This window comes from Diabrotica virgifera, chromosome 9 (genome assembly GCF_917563875.1).
Source record: "Diabrotica virgifera virgifera chromosome 9, PGI_DIABVI_V3a".
Classification (NCBI taxonomy): Eukaryota; Metazoa; Arthropoda; class Insecta; order Coleoptera; family Chrysomelidae; genus Diabrotica; species Diabrotica virgifera.
In genome coordinates, this window is record NC_065451.1 from 17,557,713 (window position 1) to 17,576,003 (window position 18,291).

At 33.9% G+C, this 18,291-nt stretch overlaps 1 protein-coding gene across 2 annotated transcripts in view; it reads right to left on the reverse strand.

The window, feature by feature from the left end:
• LOC114332818 (CD63 antigen) overlaps positions 1–16,836 on the reverse strand; it is a 170,753-nt gene extending 153,917 nt beyond the window's left edge. For both annotated transcript variants that reach the window (XM_028282595.2, XM_028282596.2), the window contains exon 1: positions 16,532–16,836. In XM_028282595.2, the coding sequence (XP_028138396.1) occupies positions 16,532–16,591 (60 nt within the window). In that variant the 5' untranslated portion in view covers positions 16,592–16,836. The remainder of the gene's footprint in view (positions 1–16,531) is intronic.
• Positions 16,837–18,291: the final 1,455 nt, after the last annotated feature.

The window sequence follows — 18,291 nt, forward strand, 5'->3', positions numbered from 1 at the left end:
AAATAAGATTGTTTTGCCTTCGCATTGCAACTGAATAAAAATTGTATACATTTTTACAGTTGAGTCCGGGAATCTTTACCCGTGCGTCATCATTTAAAGCATAAGAAATAAGTCGATGATAAGTCAGAAATTGAAATTTACTAAACGCAACAGTAATCCACTAAGCCTGGGTTTCCTCGAAAGCGGCACCGACAAACAGCGATCGTAGCACTGCGATGAATTACGTCCGTTTACGGTGACAAATTCAAGGTTCTTCACTGGGGCAATGGAATGTGCAAGCTCAGCAAGCGGTGGCTTCCAACGCATCCTTGGAAACCAACGCTATTATTTTGCATGCTACAGTTTTTTATGATGTCATTCATCGCAGTGTTACGATCGGAGGTTGTCGGCACCGCTTTCGAGGAAACCAGCGCTTTATGTCACTTGCTGTTGCGTTTAGTAAATTTCAATTTCCGACTTATCATCGACTTATTTCGTATGCTTTAATTTAAATGATGACGCACGGGTAAAGACTCGTGGACTCAACTGTATTTTAGATATAATCGTTGATTGAAATATTAATATTTCAATCAACGATATAATATATGTACTTCTTACTTCTTTTAGTAATACACGGCAAGATAGACGGAAGAAGTGGGTCAGGTCGATGAAAAACGTCATGGCTTAAAAACCTGAGAGAATGGTTTAACAGATCCTCTTCATTCCTTTTCTGTGCTGCCGTCAACAAAGTTACTAAAGCCAATTTGATAGCCAACGCTCGATAATCGAGCACGGCACACGAAGAAGAAGATAAATCAATTCAGTAGTTTACTCGCACAAATTTAAATTCTTCCTTTTACTTTTTCGGAAAAAAATGTCTGATTTCTACAAAATTCATTTAACCTACAAAAAAGTGGTACCACGTTTTGAATATTACCAGCGGTTCATTCTATTTAGATAGAAATTTACTACTGATTTAAACAAATACCACGTTCAGAGATGACACAGATATGGTACCGAAGGAGTGGCTTGATTAACTTCCAAAGCAGTACAACGCAGTAGTTTCAGCACGAATCGGTTCCAAAAACGACTCGCAAAACAAAAAGAGGAAAATATTGCTTTATACAGGGTGTTTGGTAAAGAATGGGCCATAGCTTAACCTCAGTTACCTGAGGTTAAAATAGGCCGATTTAAGCTAACTTACCTTAGTACAAAAGTTGATAATAACCGAGATACAGGGTGTCAAATGTTAAACTTTTTTTTTATTTATTATTGAATATTTCCTGACAGGTATGAGCTAACAACATGAAATTTGGTATATGGGGGTTTTTTGGGTCGAGAAAACTAAATTCCCTACCAAAAATTATGTATTGCCCAGAGGGCGCCACATACGCCTTTCAGCACTCATTTATTACGTTCAATTTTTTTTATCCCTCACTCTGTATAATTTTGACATTAAAATTTTTATTCTCCTATTAGTTTTACTTAAAAAAGGTATACTTCTTTCATCTCCCTAAACTCAACCGTTTTCGAGACAAACGCATTTTAAATCTGCGATACACCATCATTTTTAGCATATCATTGTACACCCGAACAATAACTTAAAACCATAAAATTATCCAAAAATGTATCGCAAATTTCTTCAAATGGAATTTGCGATGCAATGACATAAATTTGAGAACTGGCATAATTATTATGGTTTTAAGTTATTTTTCGGGTGGAACTACAATGATATTATGCTAAAAATGATGGTGTATCGTAGATTTAAAATGCGTTTATCTCGAAAGCGGTTGAGTTTAGGGAGATGAAAAAAGTATATTTTTTAAGTAAAACTAATAGGAGAATAAAAATTTTAATGTCAAAATTACACAGAATGAGGGATAAAAAAAATGGAACGTAATAAATGAGTGCTGAAAGGCGTATGTGGCGCCCTCTGGACAATACATCATTTTTGGTAGGGAATTTAGTTTTCTCGACCCAAAAAACCCCCACATACCAAATTTCATGTTGTTATCTCATACCTGTCAGGAAATATTCAATAATAAATAAAAAAAAGTTTAACTTTGACACCCTGTATCTCGGTTATTATAAATTTTGTACTAAGGTAAGTTAGCTTAAATCGGCCTATTTTAACCTCAGGAACCTGAGGTTAAGCTATGGCACATTCTTTACCAAACACCCTGTATAATAAGTATCCGAGATGAAGCAGGATCATTAATTATTATTATACAATTCGGATAAAATATGCTAATGAGTTGTGAAGTTTTTTATTTAATTAGCCGTATCAACCATTGTTTTGACAAAGGTAATAATTCAGATTTTAATACTCGTTATGCGTTCATTTGTTTTTGCTAACAATTCTATTTGAGCTTCCATATGGGGTATCTGATTATTACCATAATATACATTATGTGGTTTTCGCTATGTTGATGCCATGTTACTCACGCTCACTCCATCTACAATATTCACTAAGCCTTGCAGCTCCTCTATATTGTTCTCTATTATAGCCGTATCGTCAGTCTATTCTTAAATAATTAATAGAAAGACCAATATTTTTTATGCCCTTTTCCTTCTGTTGTGCACGCTGACATATCTTTTCTATATAAATGTAGCATAGTAGTGGGGAGAGTACAAACAAAGCTCTCTTTGCATTTAACGTACTAATCCAGAGATGCTTCGATGTGAACCAGGATATGTATACGTCTGTTTCATACATTGCAACAAGGCTTTCGATAAAGTCCGCCACAAAGAGCTAATGGATGTCCTCAAAGCAAAAGAATTAATACAATGACCTTCGAATTATAGCAAATCTATATTATAAACAGTAAACGAACACACATCAGAAGAGTTCGAAATTAAAAGAGGAGTGCGACAGGGGTGTGTATTGTCACCACTACTATTCAATGTATTGTCACCACTAATATTCAATGCATATTCTGAAGAAATTATGAAAAGAGCTCTTGAAGGAAAAACAACATAAATAAAGGTAAATGGAACGCCAATTAACATTATGTAGATATGCGGACGATACTATCATAATAGCAGACAACCTCCAAGACATCCAAAACCTAATGATCAAGATAGTTGAGTATGGAGAAGAATATGGATTATCAATAAATATGTCAATAAACATCAAGAAAACTAAATTTATGAGAATATCAAAAACTCAAACCCAAAATAATGATGAAAGCCTGACAATTAAAGGTAAAACTTTAGAACAAGTTGAAAACTGCAACTATCTTGGCACAATAGTTAATCACACAAACGATTACTGCAAAGAAATCAAAGTTCGAATAGAGAAAGCAAGAAAAAACTTCAATAAAATGAGAAAAGTACTTTGTGCAGGAGAACTGAAATTAGACTTGAGAGTTAGGCTGACAAGGTGTTATATTTTCTCGACTCTGCTTTACGCGATAGAAGCATGGACACTTAACGCGTCGACTACTAAAAAGTTGGTAGCATTTGAACTGTGGGTGTATAGAAGAATCCTGAAGATATCATGGACCGAGCATGTAACAAACAACGAAGTCATGAGAAGAGTCCGCAAAAGAATGGAAATATTGGAAACCATCAAGACACGAAAGCTGCAATATCTGGGGCATGTTATGCGTAATGAGAGATACAACATACTTCAATTAATTATACGAGGGGAAATTCAGGACAAGAGAAGTGTAGGAAGGAGAAAAATCCCATGGTTGCGTAACTTGAGGGAATGGTACGGTGCACATTAACCGAATTATTCAGAGCAGCAGCATCTAAGATCAGAATAACCATGATCATTGCCAATCTCCGACCCGTGTTGAGCTGCCCCCCCCCACTTGCAAAAATTAAAAAACAAATAGCCCTGATTTATGAGCTATTTATGAGCTTTCATATTCCGCAAACTAAAAATTTTGAGCTCGTTCCACTGAGCAGGAATTTAATACTTTAGTGGGGGGGGCTGAGTCAGCCCCCCCCACTACTTAAAAATAGTAATATTGAATCGGTTTTTGCGGCAGAATTACGAGCTATTTATGAGCTCTTGAAATTATATAGTTTCGATTTTTGAGCTCATCCCCTTCTAGAGACCGACCGATTGTGACTTTTTTGGCCGAAGCCGATGCCGAAGTTCGGCCTGAAGGATACCTTCGGCCGAAGCCGAAGCCGAAGCCTAAGCCGAAGGTGACTAAATATTTGCATTTATAGTAGGGATAGTCGATGGTCGATGTTTTGCAGTCAAAACACCAGTAATCTTGAGTTTTAACAAATACAATAAAATGATTATAGTTTCTCAGAATTTTACTACGTGAGAAATATTCAAATGAAGATCTTTGAAACCTCTTGGCCTATTGTTAAAATTTATATCCTACCTACTACCTGAAAGTTTGTTTTGGTTTATTAGGGTATAAAATAGGGTGTAAATATTTTTCAAAGTATCAAAGGCTCGCCGAAGCATATTGTTTAGAGATTATTTATATAGTATAGTATACTCGGAGCATTTTATTGTTCCACCTTCGGCAAAACCTTCGGCTTCGTTTTGGCCGAAGCCGAATTTTGGCCGAAGGTTTAAATATTGGCCGAAGGTGGCCGAAGCCGATTAATCGGTCGGTCTCTATCCCCTTCACCCCCAAACAACCCTTTAATTGATTTAACTTAAGAGAAAAATGCTGAGAAACTTAAAATATATCGTATTGAGGATATAATTCCTATAGCTTATATTAAACTATTAAATCACGTGCATTTCGATTATTGAGCTACAACCCCTTCGCAAGAAAACCACCCTATCTTCCCGGCTCAAGAGAAAGTTGTACTTAAAATGCATTAAATTAATTATTTGGCGACTACATATCATTTAATAATTTATAAGCTCCCAAATTACGCGCATTTAGATCAATAAATTGCAATTTATTTTGTATAGTGCAGTCACTGAAGGTAAAAACCAACGATTACCTTCAATTTCGGTGAACTTTCATCGATTTTCACGAGAATTGGTCAGTGGTTAGAGGATACCTCAAGAAACAAAGGTGACATGGTACCACCTTGCTCCTTTACCCTGAGGGTGGATACCGCCCCTTCTCGGGGGTGAAAATTATTTTATAAAAAATAACTGCACAAATCTATAAAAGAACAAATTAAAAGCAAACTTTATTATATAAAGTTATTAAAATAAGTCAATACTTTTTAAGTTATAATAGATTAAAGATTTTAATTATTCGTGAAAAAAAAATGCATGTTTTGAAGCGGTTTTTCGTAAATCACTGAAAAACTGTAAGTTTTTACAAAAAAGTTAATAGTAGTTTAATTCGTATAGCTTATATTCTAAGAATACACTCTTAAATCACGCGCCTTTCGATTATAGAGCTACAACCCCTTCGCAAGAAAACCATCCCATATTCCCGGCTTAAGAGAGAGTTGTACTTAAAATAATTTAAATTAATTATTTGGCGACTACATATCGTTTAATAATTTATGAGCTCGCAAAATATACGCATCTCAATTATTGAATTGCCATTTTCTTTCTATAGTGCAGTCACTGAAGGTAAAAATCAACTATGACCTTCGATTTCGGTAAATCTCCATTCATTTTCACGAAAATTGGTGAGCGGATAGAGGATACCTCAAGAAACAAAATAACAATAACAACTTAGCCAGGGGTATATGTCACCCCTTCCCGGGGGTGAAAATTACTTTATTAAAAATAACCCCACAAATCAAGAGAGGGACAAATTCTAAGCAAAATTTTTTATATAATGTTATTAAAATAAATCAATACTTTTTGAGTTATTAAAGATCAAATATTTTAATTTTTGTGAAAGAAAATGCACGCTTTAAAGCGATTTTTCATAAATAACTTAATAACTGTAAGTTTTTGCAAAAAAAAATTTTCATCACTAAAATTGAAGCTAATAAAAAATATAATAAATTGCTGACTTGAAAAACCCTTTAATGTAAATTTAAAGTAAGTTGTAGGTAATTAAATGTATAGTTTTTTCTGCGACTATTCAAATCTAAGGATTCAAGCTTAAATAACGGGAAAGAGATGCATTTTATAGCACTTACTAAATACTTGTCAAAGTACTTAGAAATACCTATCAAATGAGCTCCAGAAAAAGTTGATAGCATCAAAATTTATACAGTTTTTGAGTTATTTATGAAAAATCGCTTTAAAGCATGCATTTTCTTTCACAAAAATTAAAATATTTGATCTTTATTAACTCAAAAATATTTATTTATTTTAATAACATTATATAACAAATTTTGCTTAGAATTTGTCCCTCTCTCGATTTGTGGGGTTATTTTTAATAAAGTAATTTTCACCCCTGAGAAGGGCTAAAACCGCAAGTTGTTATTGTCAATTCGTGAAAATTAATGGAGATTTACCGAAATCGAAGGTCATAGTTGATTTTTACCTTCAGTGACTGCACTATAGAAAGAAAATGGCAATTCAGTAATTGACATGCGTATATTTTGCGGCTCATAAATTATTAAACGATATGTAATCGCCAAATAATTAATTTAAATTATTTTAAGTACAACTCTCTCTTAAGCCGGGAATATGGGATGGTTTGCTTGCGAAGGGGTTGTAGCGAGTTTATTCTTAGAATATAAGCTATACGAATTAAACTACCATTAACTTTTTTGTAAAAACTTACAGTTTTTCAGTGATTTACGAAAAACCGCTTCAAAACATGCATTTTTTTCACGAATAATTAAAATCTTTGATCTTTAATATCTTAAAAAGTATTGACTTATTTTAATAACTTTATATAATAAATTTTGCTTTTAATTTGTTCTTTTATAGATTTGTGCAGTTGTTTTTTATAAAATAATTTTCACCCCCGAGAAGGGGCGGTATCCACCCTCGGGGTAAAGGCGGAAGGTGGTACCATGTCACCTTTGTTTTTTGAGGTATCCTCTAACCACTGACCAATTTTCGTGAAAATCGATGAAGGTTCACCGAAATTGAAGGTAATCGTTGATTTTTACTTTCAGTGACTGCACTATACAAAATAAATTGCAATTTACTGAGCTAAATGCGCGTAATTTGGGAGCTTATAAATTATCAAATGATATGTAGTCGCCAAATAATTAATTTAATGCATTTTAAGTACAACTTTCTCTTAAGACGGGAAGATAGGGTGGTTTTCTTGCGAATGGGTTGTAGCTCAATAATCGAAATGCACGTAATTTAATAGTTTAATATAAGCTATAGGAATTATATCCGCAATACGATATATTTTAAGTTTTCTCAGCATTTTTCTCTTAAGTTAAATCAATTAAAGGGTTGTTTGGGGGTGAAGGGGATGAGCTAAAAAATCGAAACTATATAATTTCAATAGCTCATAAATAGCTTGTAATTCTACCGTAAAAACCGATTCAATATTCCTATTTTTAAGTAGTGACTCAGCTGACTCAGCTCCCCCCACTAAAGTATTAAATTCCTGCTCAGTGGAACGAGCTCAAAATTTTTAGTTTGCGGAATATGAAAGCTCATAAATAGCTCATAAATCAGGGATATTTGTTTTTTAATTTTTGCAAGTGGGGGGGGGGCAGCTCAACACGGGTCAATCTCCGTGTCGCGGAGATTGCACGTACAGAAGATGACTTCAACGGGGAATATTGTGTGAAGCCCTCAATGTAAGTAACGCTCTTGTCAATATCGTCTGTAAAAATCATTGGAAAGTACGTCTAAAGAAATTTACACATTGGTAAGCACCACCGATTAAAGAAACAATTAGGTATGATGAAAGGTTAAACTAAAAACCATTAAAGGTTATCGCCAATTATTTCTCGAAAAGGTTAAATACAACTTATCAAAAACACGCTCCATTGCAATTGGTATGACTTTATTACTAAATTAAGATTTAATTTATTTCTGATTAAAAGTTAATCACAAGCTGACTCACTGTTTTTATAATAAAAATATTGTGCAAGTTTATATGTATAACAACTTGCGTTTTGAATAACATTGGGTTTCCTTGTATTTATTTGCATGTAAATCTGAACCACATCCTTTTGATATGTAACTTTTTTATTTTAGTAGAGTTATCAGTGTATTTATCTGAAAAGTACACAACTTATCACAATATTTCCGCGCAGACTTCCACAAAGTTGTCCATTTATTTACCAATTTTTTCATTGCTATGGTAAGATTACTTCTGGAACGTCTTTATCTGCCACCTTTCTCTGTTGCCAATTACTGACTCTATTACTTATAATAATTAACGCAGATAACCAACTTATACTAGCTGTGAATGAAGTCGAAATAAGCCCGAAATAATCGAACGACTAACCCAGATAAGCAAAGACCTCGGACTTAAACTTAACATCGGAAGAACCAAAACAATGATCCTAGACAGGGCAAATATAAACCAATCAGTGGCGAATTTCGAAGTAGTAGATAGATTTGTTTAGATTGTGATCTGAACAGTTATTATAGACCAATAACACTACTGAACACCATGTATAAACTGCTTACAAAAATTATACAGTATGTACATTGTTCAGCTGGACATAGGGAATATACATTGAGAGAATTATTGATGGATTCGACCGTTACTTGATGGAAGTTCATTTTATCTCACAATAAAACACTGAAAACTTTTGTTTTCTATACTTCCACAAAATTTATTATTTACAACTATCTGACTACAGCTGTTTCGGCAGAGTGCCTTTCTCAAGTGATATAATTTACAATGTGTTTGAGAGAATTGTGGCAACTGCGCTAACCTGTGTTAGTTGAGTGGTTGAACCTTTTGTTCGAGTACGAGTTTTTGGTACAATAGAGCTGTTAGAAGGAATAGAATGACTCGAGTTTTGAAGCAAGGCTCTCCATAAATAAATCAAAAACAAAGTTTATGATTAATGGGTTAATAATTTTACTTTAATTTTTAAAATATTTTTATTTAAAAACTAATTTCAAAACTAAACAGTTTTCCCATCCCGTTAGGCCAAAAATATTTAGCTACTGCATTGTCATATTTTGACGTTTATTTGTGTCAGTCGAAATGAGTTGTCAATTTTGAGGTTAATGCCCCTTAATGCTAACAAACATTATTGTCATCGAGAGAGCTCAGTTGCCACAATTATCTCAATATGTATAATACAATGTATGTATTTATGTATCTAAATATATACAATGTATGTTCCCTATATGTCCAGCTGAATGATTTACGTACTGTAGCAAACAGATTAACAGGAAAGCTAGACAGATACCAATGTAGAGATCAAGCTGGATTCAGAAAGGGATACAACATAAGAGACCACTTGCTAACAATAGAAATACTCATTGAACGCGCTAATGACTACAGAATACTGCTATATATATATTGCTTTTGTGGATTTTGAAAAGGCCTTTAACAGTACTGAGCACTGGGCCATACAATCCTTGTTAATAAATGGAAGTATCGTCTATCGATACACAAAAATGTTGAAAAAGATCTACGAAAAGGCAAGAATCACAATAAAACATCTACACCAAAACACCAAACCAATAAAAATAAATAGAGGAACTAAGCAAGAGGACCGAATATCCCCAAAATTATTTACATAAGCACTAGAAGATCTATTAAAAAAACTTGAATGGAACAACAAAGGCATCAACATCAATGGACAACTGCTGAATAAACTGAGATATGCGGATGACATAGCGGTGATAAAGACAATAGGAAAGATCTTAACAAAATGATAACACAGTTGGACAAGAAAGCAAACGATATAGGTCTAAAAATGAACTACACAAAAACTAAATATATGACAAATGTAGAAGAAAACAACGAAACCATGCAAATAGGAACAAGTACAATAGAGAAAGTCAAGGAGTACATACACATACCTAGGGCAATTAATGAAACTGAGTAACGAAAATCAAACAGTTCAAATCAATCAGACATTCGGAAAAATGAGTTGTATCCTGAAAAACCAGAAATATGCCCAATACCTCCGCACAAAAGTATATGATCAATATGTCCTACCAGTACTTACATATAGAGCACAGCTATGGACCTTCACAAATAAAAATATGGAAAAGATGGCCAAGACTCAAAAAGGAAATGGAAAGGCAGATGCTGGGTATCAAGCTAAGTGATAAAAAGAAAAATACATGGATCAGAAACAAAACCAAAGTGAAAAACGTAAACAAACATGCAGCTACTCTCAAATGGAAATTTGCAGGACACAACAGCAGACAAAGAGACGGAAGATGGAATGAAGCGATAACCCACTGAAGACCTTGGGACCATAAAAGAGAAAAGGGTAGACCACAGATGAGATGGTCGAATGGCCTAAAAAGATACGCAAGGACCAGATGGGACAGGATTAGCACTGAACCGAGAAGAGTAGAAAACTAAGGGGGAGGCCTACTTTGGACAAATGAAGGACAATAGATAGATAGATAGATAGATAGATAGATAGATAGATAGATAGATAGATAGATAGATAGATGGACAGATTTGTATACTTAGGCTCCCTGATAACCAAAAATAGCGATATCTCCAAAGAAATCAAGCATAGACTAGCAGTGGCTCGAACCGTAACAGCTAAATTAGTTAAAATGTGGAAAAATCGAACAATAACAAGGAGTTCAGATTGGTCAATGCCGTTATTTTTCCCATTATATGCAGCTGAAACTTGGGCTCAAAAAAATCGATAGAAGTAAAATTTAAGCCTTCAAAATGTGGGACTACAGAAGAGGGAATTCTACGCGTAACCTAGACAAAATATAGAACCAACCTGTCAATTCTGGAAGGGCTTAATTTAAAAGACTATAAAATTTATCTTTTTACGAAAAAACTATCCAACACTATCTCATACTTCCCAAACACGCTCAATCTATAAAATTTTAGCGAGTTTAAAAAAGAAAAAATTGTGTTAGGCAAACAACGAGAGCCAACAACCTTCTAGGAACTATTTATAGAGAAGCTGTTTTTTAATTTTCCGTTCTGAACGATTGGACCGACAAAAATGAAACGGATAGAATATTTCAACCAATTATTTAATCGAATAATTGTTTTTTCGATACAGCAATTTGCCACAATTCATAAATGAAAGAAGCCATAGGTTGTATAGCAGTAGATTCTAGAATTCGAATAAAGACGTTTAACATTTTATAGGCTTAGTTTATTTCTAGTCATTGTCATTAATGAAAATTCTACGGCATACAATAATTATGATCGTCGTACGATTAGATACACATAATTTTATATACAGTGCGAGTTTTAAGTATGGAACGCCTCAATTATCTCGGAAACGGCTTGCACGATTTTTATAGACCTTAGTGCAATTTTAGTGAGTAAAGGGTCCTTAGTCCATGGCGCATCTGTTTTGAGATGGAAGTTGAGAGGTGACTCATATTTTTTTGCAGAAATTGCTTGGAATTAACTCATAATAATAATTGAGTTATCCTCCCATTTAAAAAGGTCCGGAACATTGTTTAAATAATCAAAATGTCAAAAAATGAAGGAAAAATTCGAATTTTTTCTTTTGATTATAACTTTAAAAGTATTCACTTCCGAGGAAAGTTGCACTGACATAAAAGTTGGGCATTGGCTAAAACTTTAAAAATTGTCACCCTTGTTGCAAAATAGCAATAATTGCGAAAAAAACCATAAAAAACAAGTATTCGCATTTTACGTTTTTCAAACATTTCTGCTACATGTGGGACCTTCATATTTTACCCAGAAAAACTATATAATATAGTAAAAGAATACAGTAAATTTCATTAAGATCGGTTTAATAGATATTGCAAAATAAATTTTGCAATCAAGCTTTAGCAAAAAAAATTCATTTTTTCAAAATGTTGTAGGACTGAAAATAAAGCAGATCGCAAGTTGATTTTTTTTTACATATAGAAGCATACTGTACCTACCTTTCATTTGCCATTTGTAAAATTAAAATCGGTTAACTAACACGGCGTCAGGAATTTTTTTAAATAAACATTAATTTTTGGTGCTACGCGCAGGACAGCGGTGTTCGATTCACACAAGTTGATTTCCACCAAAATTTCTTCCAATCTTTATCTAATATATATTATTATATATATTATTATTTATCTAATATATATCTAATATATCTTACTCTATATTTTGTTGTATTTTAATATTTTAATTCCACAAAAATTAAACTAATTTGACTATTATTTGCACGTATGTTTAAAAATAATAAACTTTTATTCTCTAAGTTAAAACATATGAACAAAGAAAGTTTTTGCTAAAAAAAGTGTTATTTCAAAGCACAGAGTATGTGTTTTTATTTTGCAATAAACAAATTTATTTATTTATTTCGAAATGTACTAAAAATTAAAATTTATCAATCATTATCAAAGATTATTGGAATGCCCAATCAGAGCAAACGTATCCGCTGTCCTGCGCATGGCACCAAAAATTAATGTTTTTTTTTTTAATTCCTGACGCCGTGGTAGTTAACCGATTTTAATTTTGCAAATTGCAAATGAAAGGTACAGTATTCTTCTATATGTAAAAAAATTCAACTTGCTATCTGCTTTATTTTCAGTCCTGCAACATTTTGAAAAAATGATTTTTTTTGCTAAAGCTGAATTGCAAAATTTATTAACGAAATATCACAGTTAATGGATTGACAAAAATTATTTTATACGAATAATGTGCTGATTTTTTTACGTTTGGAGGAATGTGGGGTGGGCCCCGGGCAGCTGCCCAGCCTGCCACCCCTTAAATCCGGCCCTGGTGTTAACTAGTTAAGTTGTTTGCTGATTTTCCCATATTTCCAATACCCACTGACGTTAATAAATAAAGCATAGCATTAATTTGTGGTTTATTATCATTTAAAAATGTTGTTTATCAGAATTCGTTAACAGTCATCATGGTTATGAGTCAATAGGTACAAAATTTATGAATATTAATTAGCCTTTATTGTACGAAATTCCCCTTGGAAAATTCTACAGTCATGAGCAATGAATAATACTAATCTGTATATGGGAAGTATTAGCCCACTGGTTTGTCAAAAATACCACAATAATGATGCACATTGAATCAGACAGAATATTATTTTTAAACAAAGAATTATACCGTCTAGACAAATAAAAAGGATATACGTCATTACAGACAGTTTATAAGAGTAAAATAAAAAAAAATACCTAAACTAAATTTCAATAAGATATGCGTTAAAAGTGTTCAAAATTTATCAACTCGTTCTATAGTAACAGTATATTATTAAAATCACTTTGACTTTTTCTCTTTTCTCGATTATTAGTTTTTATTGTCTAGTATATAAATTATTGTAATCACTGAATACATAGATAGTGAAAAAATAATCCTGGTAATTAAATTAATGAATAATTTATACGATTATACAAGTAACTGTTATCAAAAAATATTCAAAAACTGAACCAAATAGCCATATTATCTATGTTGCTGATGACGACATCGCTGTCAACTAATGTTTACATCTATTGCATAGCGTATGCATAAACTGTATCTAATAGAAAGAGAAAACATCTGAATTAAAAGAAAAAACAAATTCGGTAGCGCAAAATGCCCGAACCTGCAAACCAAATTTAGAGAGAATTTTGGACAAAAAGTAGATGAAGTATTTTGGAGAAATAAAGTTCAGAAATAGAGGTTAGGTGATCAAATGCTAAGTTTCCAACAAGTTGAAAACTTCGCAGTAATACTTAATCTTCTAAAATATGACACACGAAATTTGGAGCACATTTGCAGGATGATAATAGAACTGTCTGGAAGTATGTTAAACTATCAGAAGACTTCTTCTTCTTTTAATAGGACTATGTCCTGTTTGTCCTGTTACAGTCTCTGCTACGATCCGGAGCTCCAACTCTCGTACCATCGTTTTTTGGGTCTTCCTATGGGTCGCTTGGTGTTGGGCTTCTGTGTCTTCGCTCATTTCCGATTCCGATACGTTCAGGGTGCATCCGATCTACGTGGTCTCTTGTCCATCTAACTACGTCTTTAAAGCCTAGCTCTCTCGATGCGTCTTCGTTTCGTATCCTATCTCTGAGTGTGATACCTCTTAAGGATCTTAGGATTTACATCCCAGATTATATCCCTCAGGAAACCAGATTGTAGAGTATTCGAATTGTGGTGCTGTAACAGATTAAAACTCACGACGGACGAGACGATTTATCGGTTTTGTTTAGTTTAAGTAAAAAAATGTGTGAAATCATTCTTGTCGGTGACGAACTATCGTTTTCGATAAAGAATGAATAATTTGGTAGTCTGAAATAAATCTTTGTTCGAATAAATTGTTGCTTTTAATTTTTAGTTTACAGTGCTATCGACGAATCCTAAAGATATCGTGGGTTTCGCACACTTCCAATGAAGATGTTCTTCAAATGATGAATTCAGAACGTCTGCTCATAAGCATCATAAAGAGGAGAAAAACAGAATACGTCGGCCATATAATTTGAGGACCTAAATACCATCTGCTTCGACTTATAATACAAGGACAAGTGGAGGGAAAGAGATGGATTGGTCGAAAGAAACTTTCATGGCTGCGTAATATTAGACAACGGTGTGGCTGCACAGTAGAAGAATTATTTCGCGCAGCAGCCGAATATAGAGAGGTTTCAGTTATTGTAAACATGATGACGGCCAACGTCTGAATACAGACAAAGCACCTAAAGAAGAAGAAGAAGGAAACCCGATATTCTCGCTGCTTTCGTTGCCTGTAGTTTTGTTTCTTGCCACAGATGCCTGTCGCTAGATATATCCACACCCAGGTGCCTACAATCCATTATCAGAGGACTGGGAAGGTGAATATAATGGTACCTCCCAAAAAATAACATCGAACAACTATGCGCGACTTGCGCGAATTTGCGACAACTACATACAAAGAAATACCTTCTAAATAAAGCATATACATTCGTTTAAGGCCATTCTTCTTAAGTTAGTTCTTCTCCTCTTGTATAAACTGCCAGGATCATACCACAGAAATAAGTACCATATCAATATGGAATTATTTTTTATATATTTATATCAATGCTTATGGTGAGCGGCCGTGGAGCAACGGTATAATCGCTGGCCTTATACGCCAGTACACGTGGGTTCGAGCCCTGCCAAAGACAAACCATTTTCATTTCCAATAATGACACGAGCCGTCTCACCATGCCTCGGAGAGCACGTTAAGCCATCAGTCCCCCTGGGCTAGTGTACATCGGCACTAATAGTTACTTAAAACAGGGTTAAATATGTAAATGGCGCCGGAACTGTTCGAAAGGATCTCCCCGGCAAAAATGCCATACGATATTATTATTATCAATGCTTATTTTGATCCCGTGTCCCAGATATTTGTAAGTCTTTGTTGTATGGTATTATTGTCAATAGTTATGTTTCCACTCATTACGAGATTTGTCATACGTTTAGTTTTCTTGAAGTTTATTTTTAATCCTGCTCTCTCAGACAGAGATTTAAGCGAAGTACAGTAGACTCGCGATTATCCGAGCCTCGGTCATCCGAGCCCCTCGATTAACCGAGGCAAAAGTCATAACAGGTGAGTTACAATTTTTAACCTTGGCGCAACATCACCGCCTCAAAATCAAAAAGAGGAATAAAGCTTATGCAAAATCAAAGACTATTTCAAACAGTAATATTGACAAGGTAAATGTTTTTATCTTTTATAGACAGTACTGTATTAATTTTGTCATTAAAATATCCACAATTATGATTATTTACGTGTTTTTCTATCAATATAACCAATCTCAGTGTTAACCGAGTTTTTCCGTATCCGAGGTAGTCACGGTCCCAGTTACCTCGGATAATCGCGAGTCTACTTTGTATCATGGAATCTTGAAATTTACTTTACGTTTCTGATACTGTCTTTAGAGTGACGCATTTTTCTTTTTTTTTTTTGAAAAAAAAACAAGACATGAAAAAGCTTCAAGGAATGATATCGAATGCAGTTTATAAGCGAAATAGTTATTTACTATTACACTTTAATAAGGAAGAATTATATGAAGAAGTAAATAAAGGCATAGAAAACACTAACGTGAAACTACAGGGAAGATTAATTTTACAATTTGATATTTCTTAGTCCTGCTCTGACTGATTACATGTGACCAAAGTGACATAAAAGTTGATAAAAATTTGCAGTATGTATGTACACAATCACAATTAAAGCAGGGAAATGTTCAATTTGTACTTTTTGTTTTGTTTGTACTGAAATATCACACACTAAACACAAACAATTTCCTTTTGACCTAATTTAAATAGGTATAACAAAACATTACATAAAACATAATATCACCTTCCAATATTATTTTATTTTAGTGCCCAAAAAGATCTTTTACTGCTTTATAAGAAGCAAAAAAATTTAAGTTGAATTACTAAACGTCTTTAGTTTCATATAAAAACAATGTTGAGCTCGTTTTAAAGCAATAAAATATATATTAAGAATTTGGCACCAAGTCCAAATTTGAATTACAGTATCACCCACATCAAAACTTTCTACAAAAGTTGACATAGAACAAAACAGAGAGGTATAATATGCAGGTATGTCCAATACACTTGTTGCTTAAATTTAGAAATGATTGTAACAAATTGTGTCATTTACGTATCATATAAAAAATAACATTAATACTTACAGCAAACAATAGATTGGCCAAAAACACCAAATATTTAACAATCCCAGTGGCACAACCCATTTTTTCGTGAATATAAAAACTCGCGGCTAAAGAATTTTAACACTCAATTATAGCTCTGTCTCTCTCGAACTGAATGACACAAAGAGAAACGCCTGTGGATACGGTTACTATGTTTATTTTTGTGAGCACAGCACACTGCGATCATCCACAACACAAATAAAAATGTTCTGCTCGGTGAGACTCGTCACTGAAAACTGAACTGAAGAACGACTCGAGCGCTGTTCGGTTAAACAATTGAAGGTTGAAAAACAGGTTTTGTAGTTCCCGTCTCTCTCTGGCTTCCATAATGTGTTGCAATCTGATCTCATGAAGGTGGATTTTTCTAACTAAACGTACAGGACCGTAATCAAAATTTGTTGTGACTCATAAATTATATTCTCGTACAAAACAAACAGGAAATGATAATTTTTTTTGCTGACTTTTTCTTTATTGCTTTTGCTAATTATGCCAAATCTTCAGTGCGGATTGGAGGGTGTTGTAGAGTTGGAACCTTCTATTTATGCTTGATTTTCAGAGTAAATACTCGGTAGTTTCTGCAGGTGAAAGATGTCTGAGATAAGAATGTGTATCATTGTGGCATTGTGTTCATGGTTATTGGATAACGCTTTTAACTGTGCTGCAGCTCTATTCAGGTGGGTCTTGGCCTGTGGCGATCCCGTCATCTGCTGACCATCTACATCTTAATATTCGTTTATCAATATTTTTGTTTGATTTTATTGGGTATTTCATGAGGGGGGCGGTTTATTTCCTTGACTATCGTTGATTCCCATGCAGCTTCGCGTATGGATTGGTTAAGATATTCTGTGGCATTGTCAATTTTCAGGTTTGTTTTTAGTGAGATATGACACAAAGAGAAATTCCTGTGGAAACGGTTACTATGTTTATCTTTGTGAGCACAGCACACTGCGATCATCCACAACACAAATAAAAATGTTCTGCTCGGCGAGACTCGTAACTGAAAACTGAACTGAAGAACGACTCGAGCGCTGTTCGGTTAAACAATTGAAGGTTGAAAAACAGGTTTTGTAGTTCCCGTCTCTCTCTGGCTTCCATAATGTGTTGCAATCTGATCTCATGAAGGTGGATTTTTCTAACCAAACGTACAGGACCGTAATCAAAATTTGTTGTGACTCATAAACTTTATTTTCGTACAAAACTTCTTTTTGGTTTCTTCTCAAATTAGAGGTGGGCTTTCCTCATAGCTATTTATGTTCTAGTAACTGCTCTGCTAATAGATATGTAGGACTTTATTTCCTCGGGAGGTTTTCCTAACTTTTAAACAAGAGGAAAATATACTATTCTTAATATATGCGTTATAGTGATATAAGATAATCTAGGATTTATATGTTCTTAGTAATTAACCATTCTACAAACACCAGTGTGCGCCTGTAAAGATAAACAATTCGATAAAAACAATAGTGCTGGAAAGTAAAAAACAAAATAGTGTTATTGTGTACGTATAAAGTACTTTAGTTATGCCTTTACTGATTTAGTAGACTTTGATTAAGATGTATTTCTCAAGTGACGACTTTGACAATGATCCAGACTTTGAACCGGGTTTAAATCAACGGCGGATCCAGCAACCTTGCAAGGAGGGGTCAATGAAATAAAAATTTTCTCGTCTCTCGCGTACGCAGGATTCTTTTTCGGTATGGGCTGTTACTTTATTTTTCTTCATGTACTATGTCCTTTCAGACCGT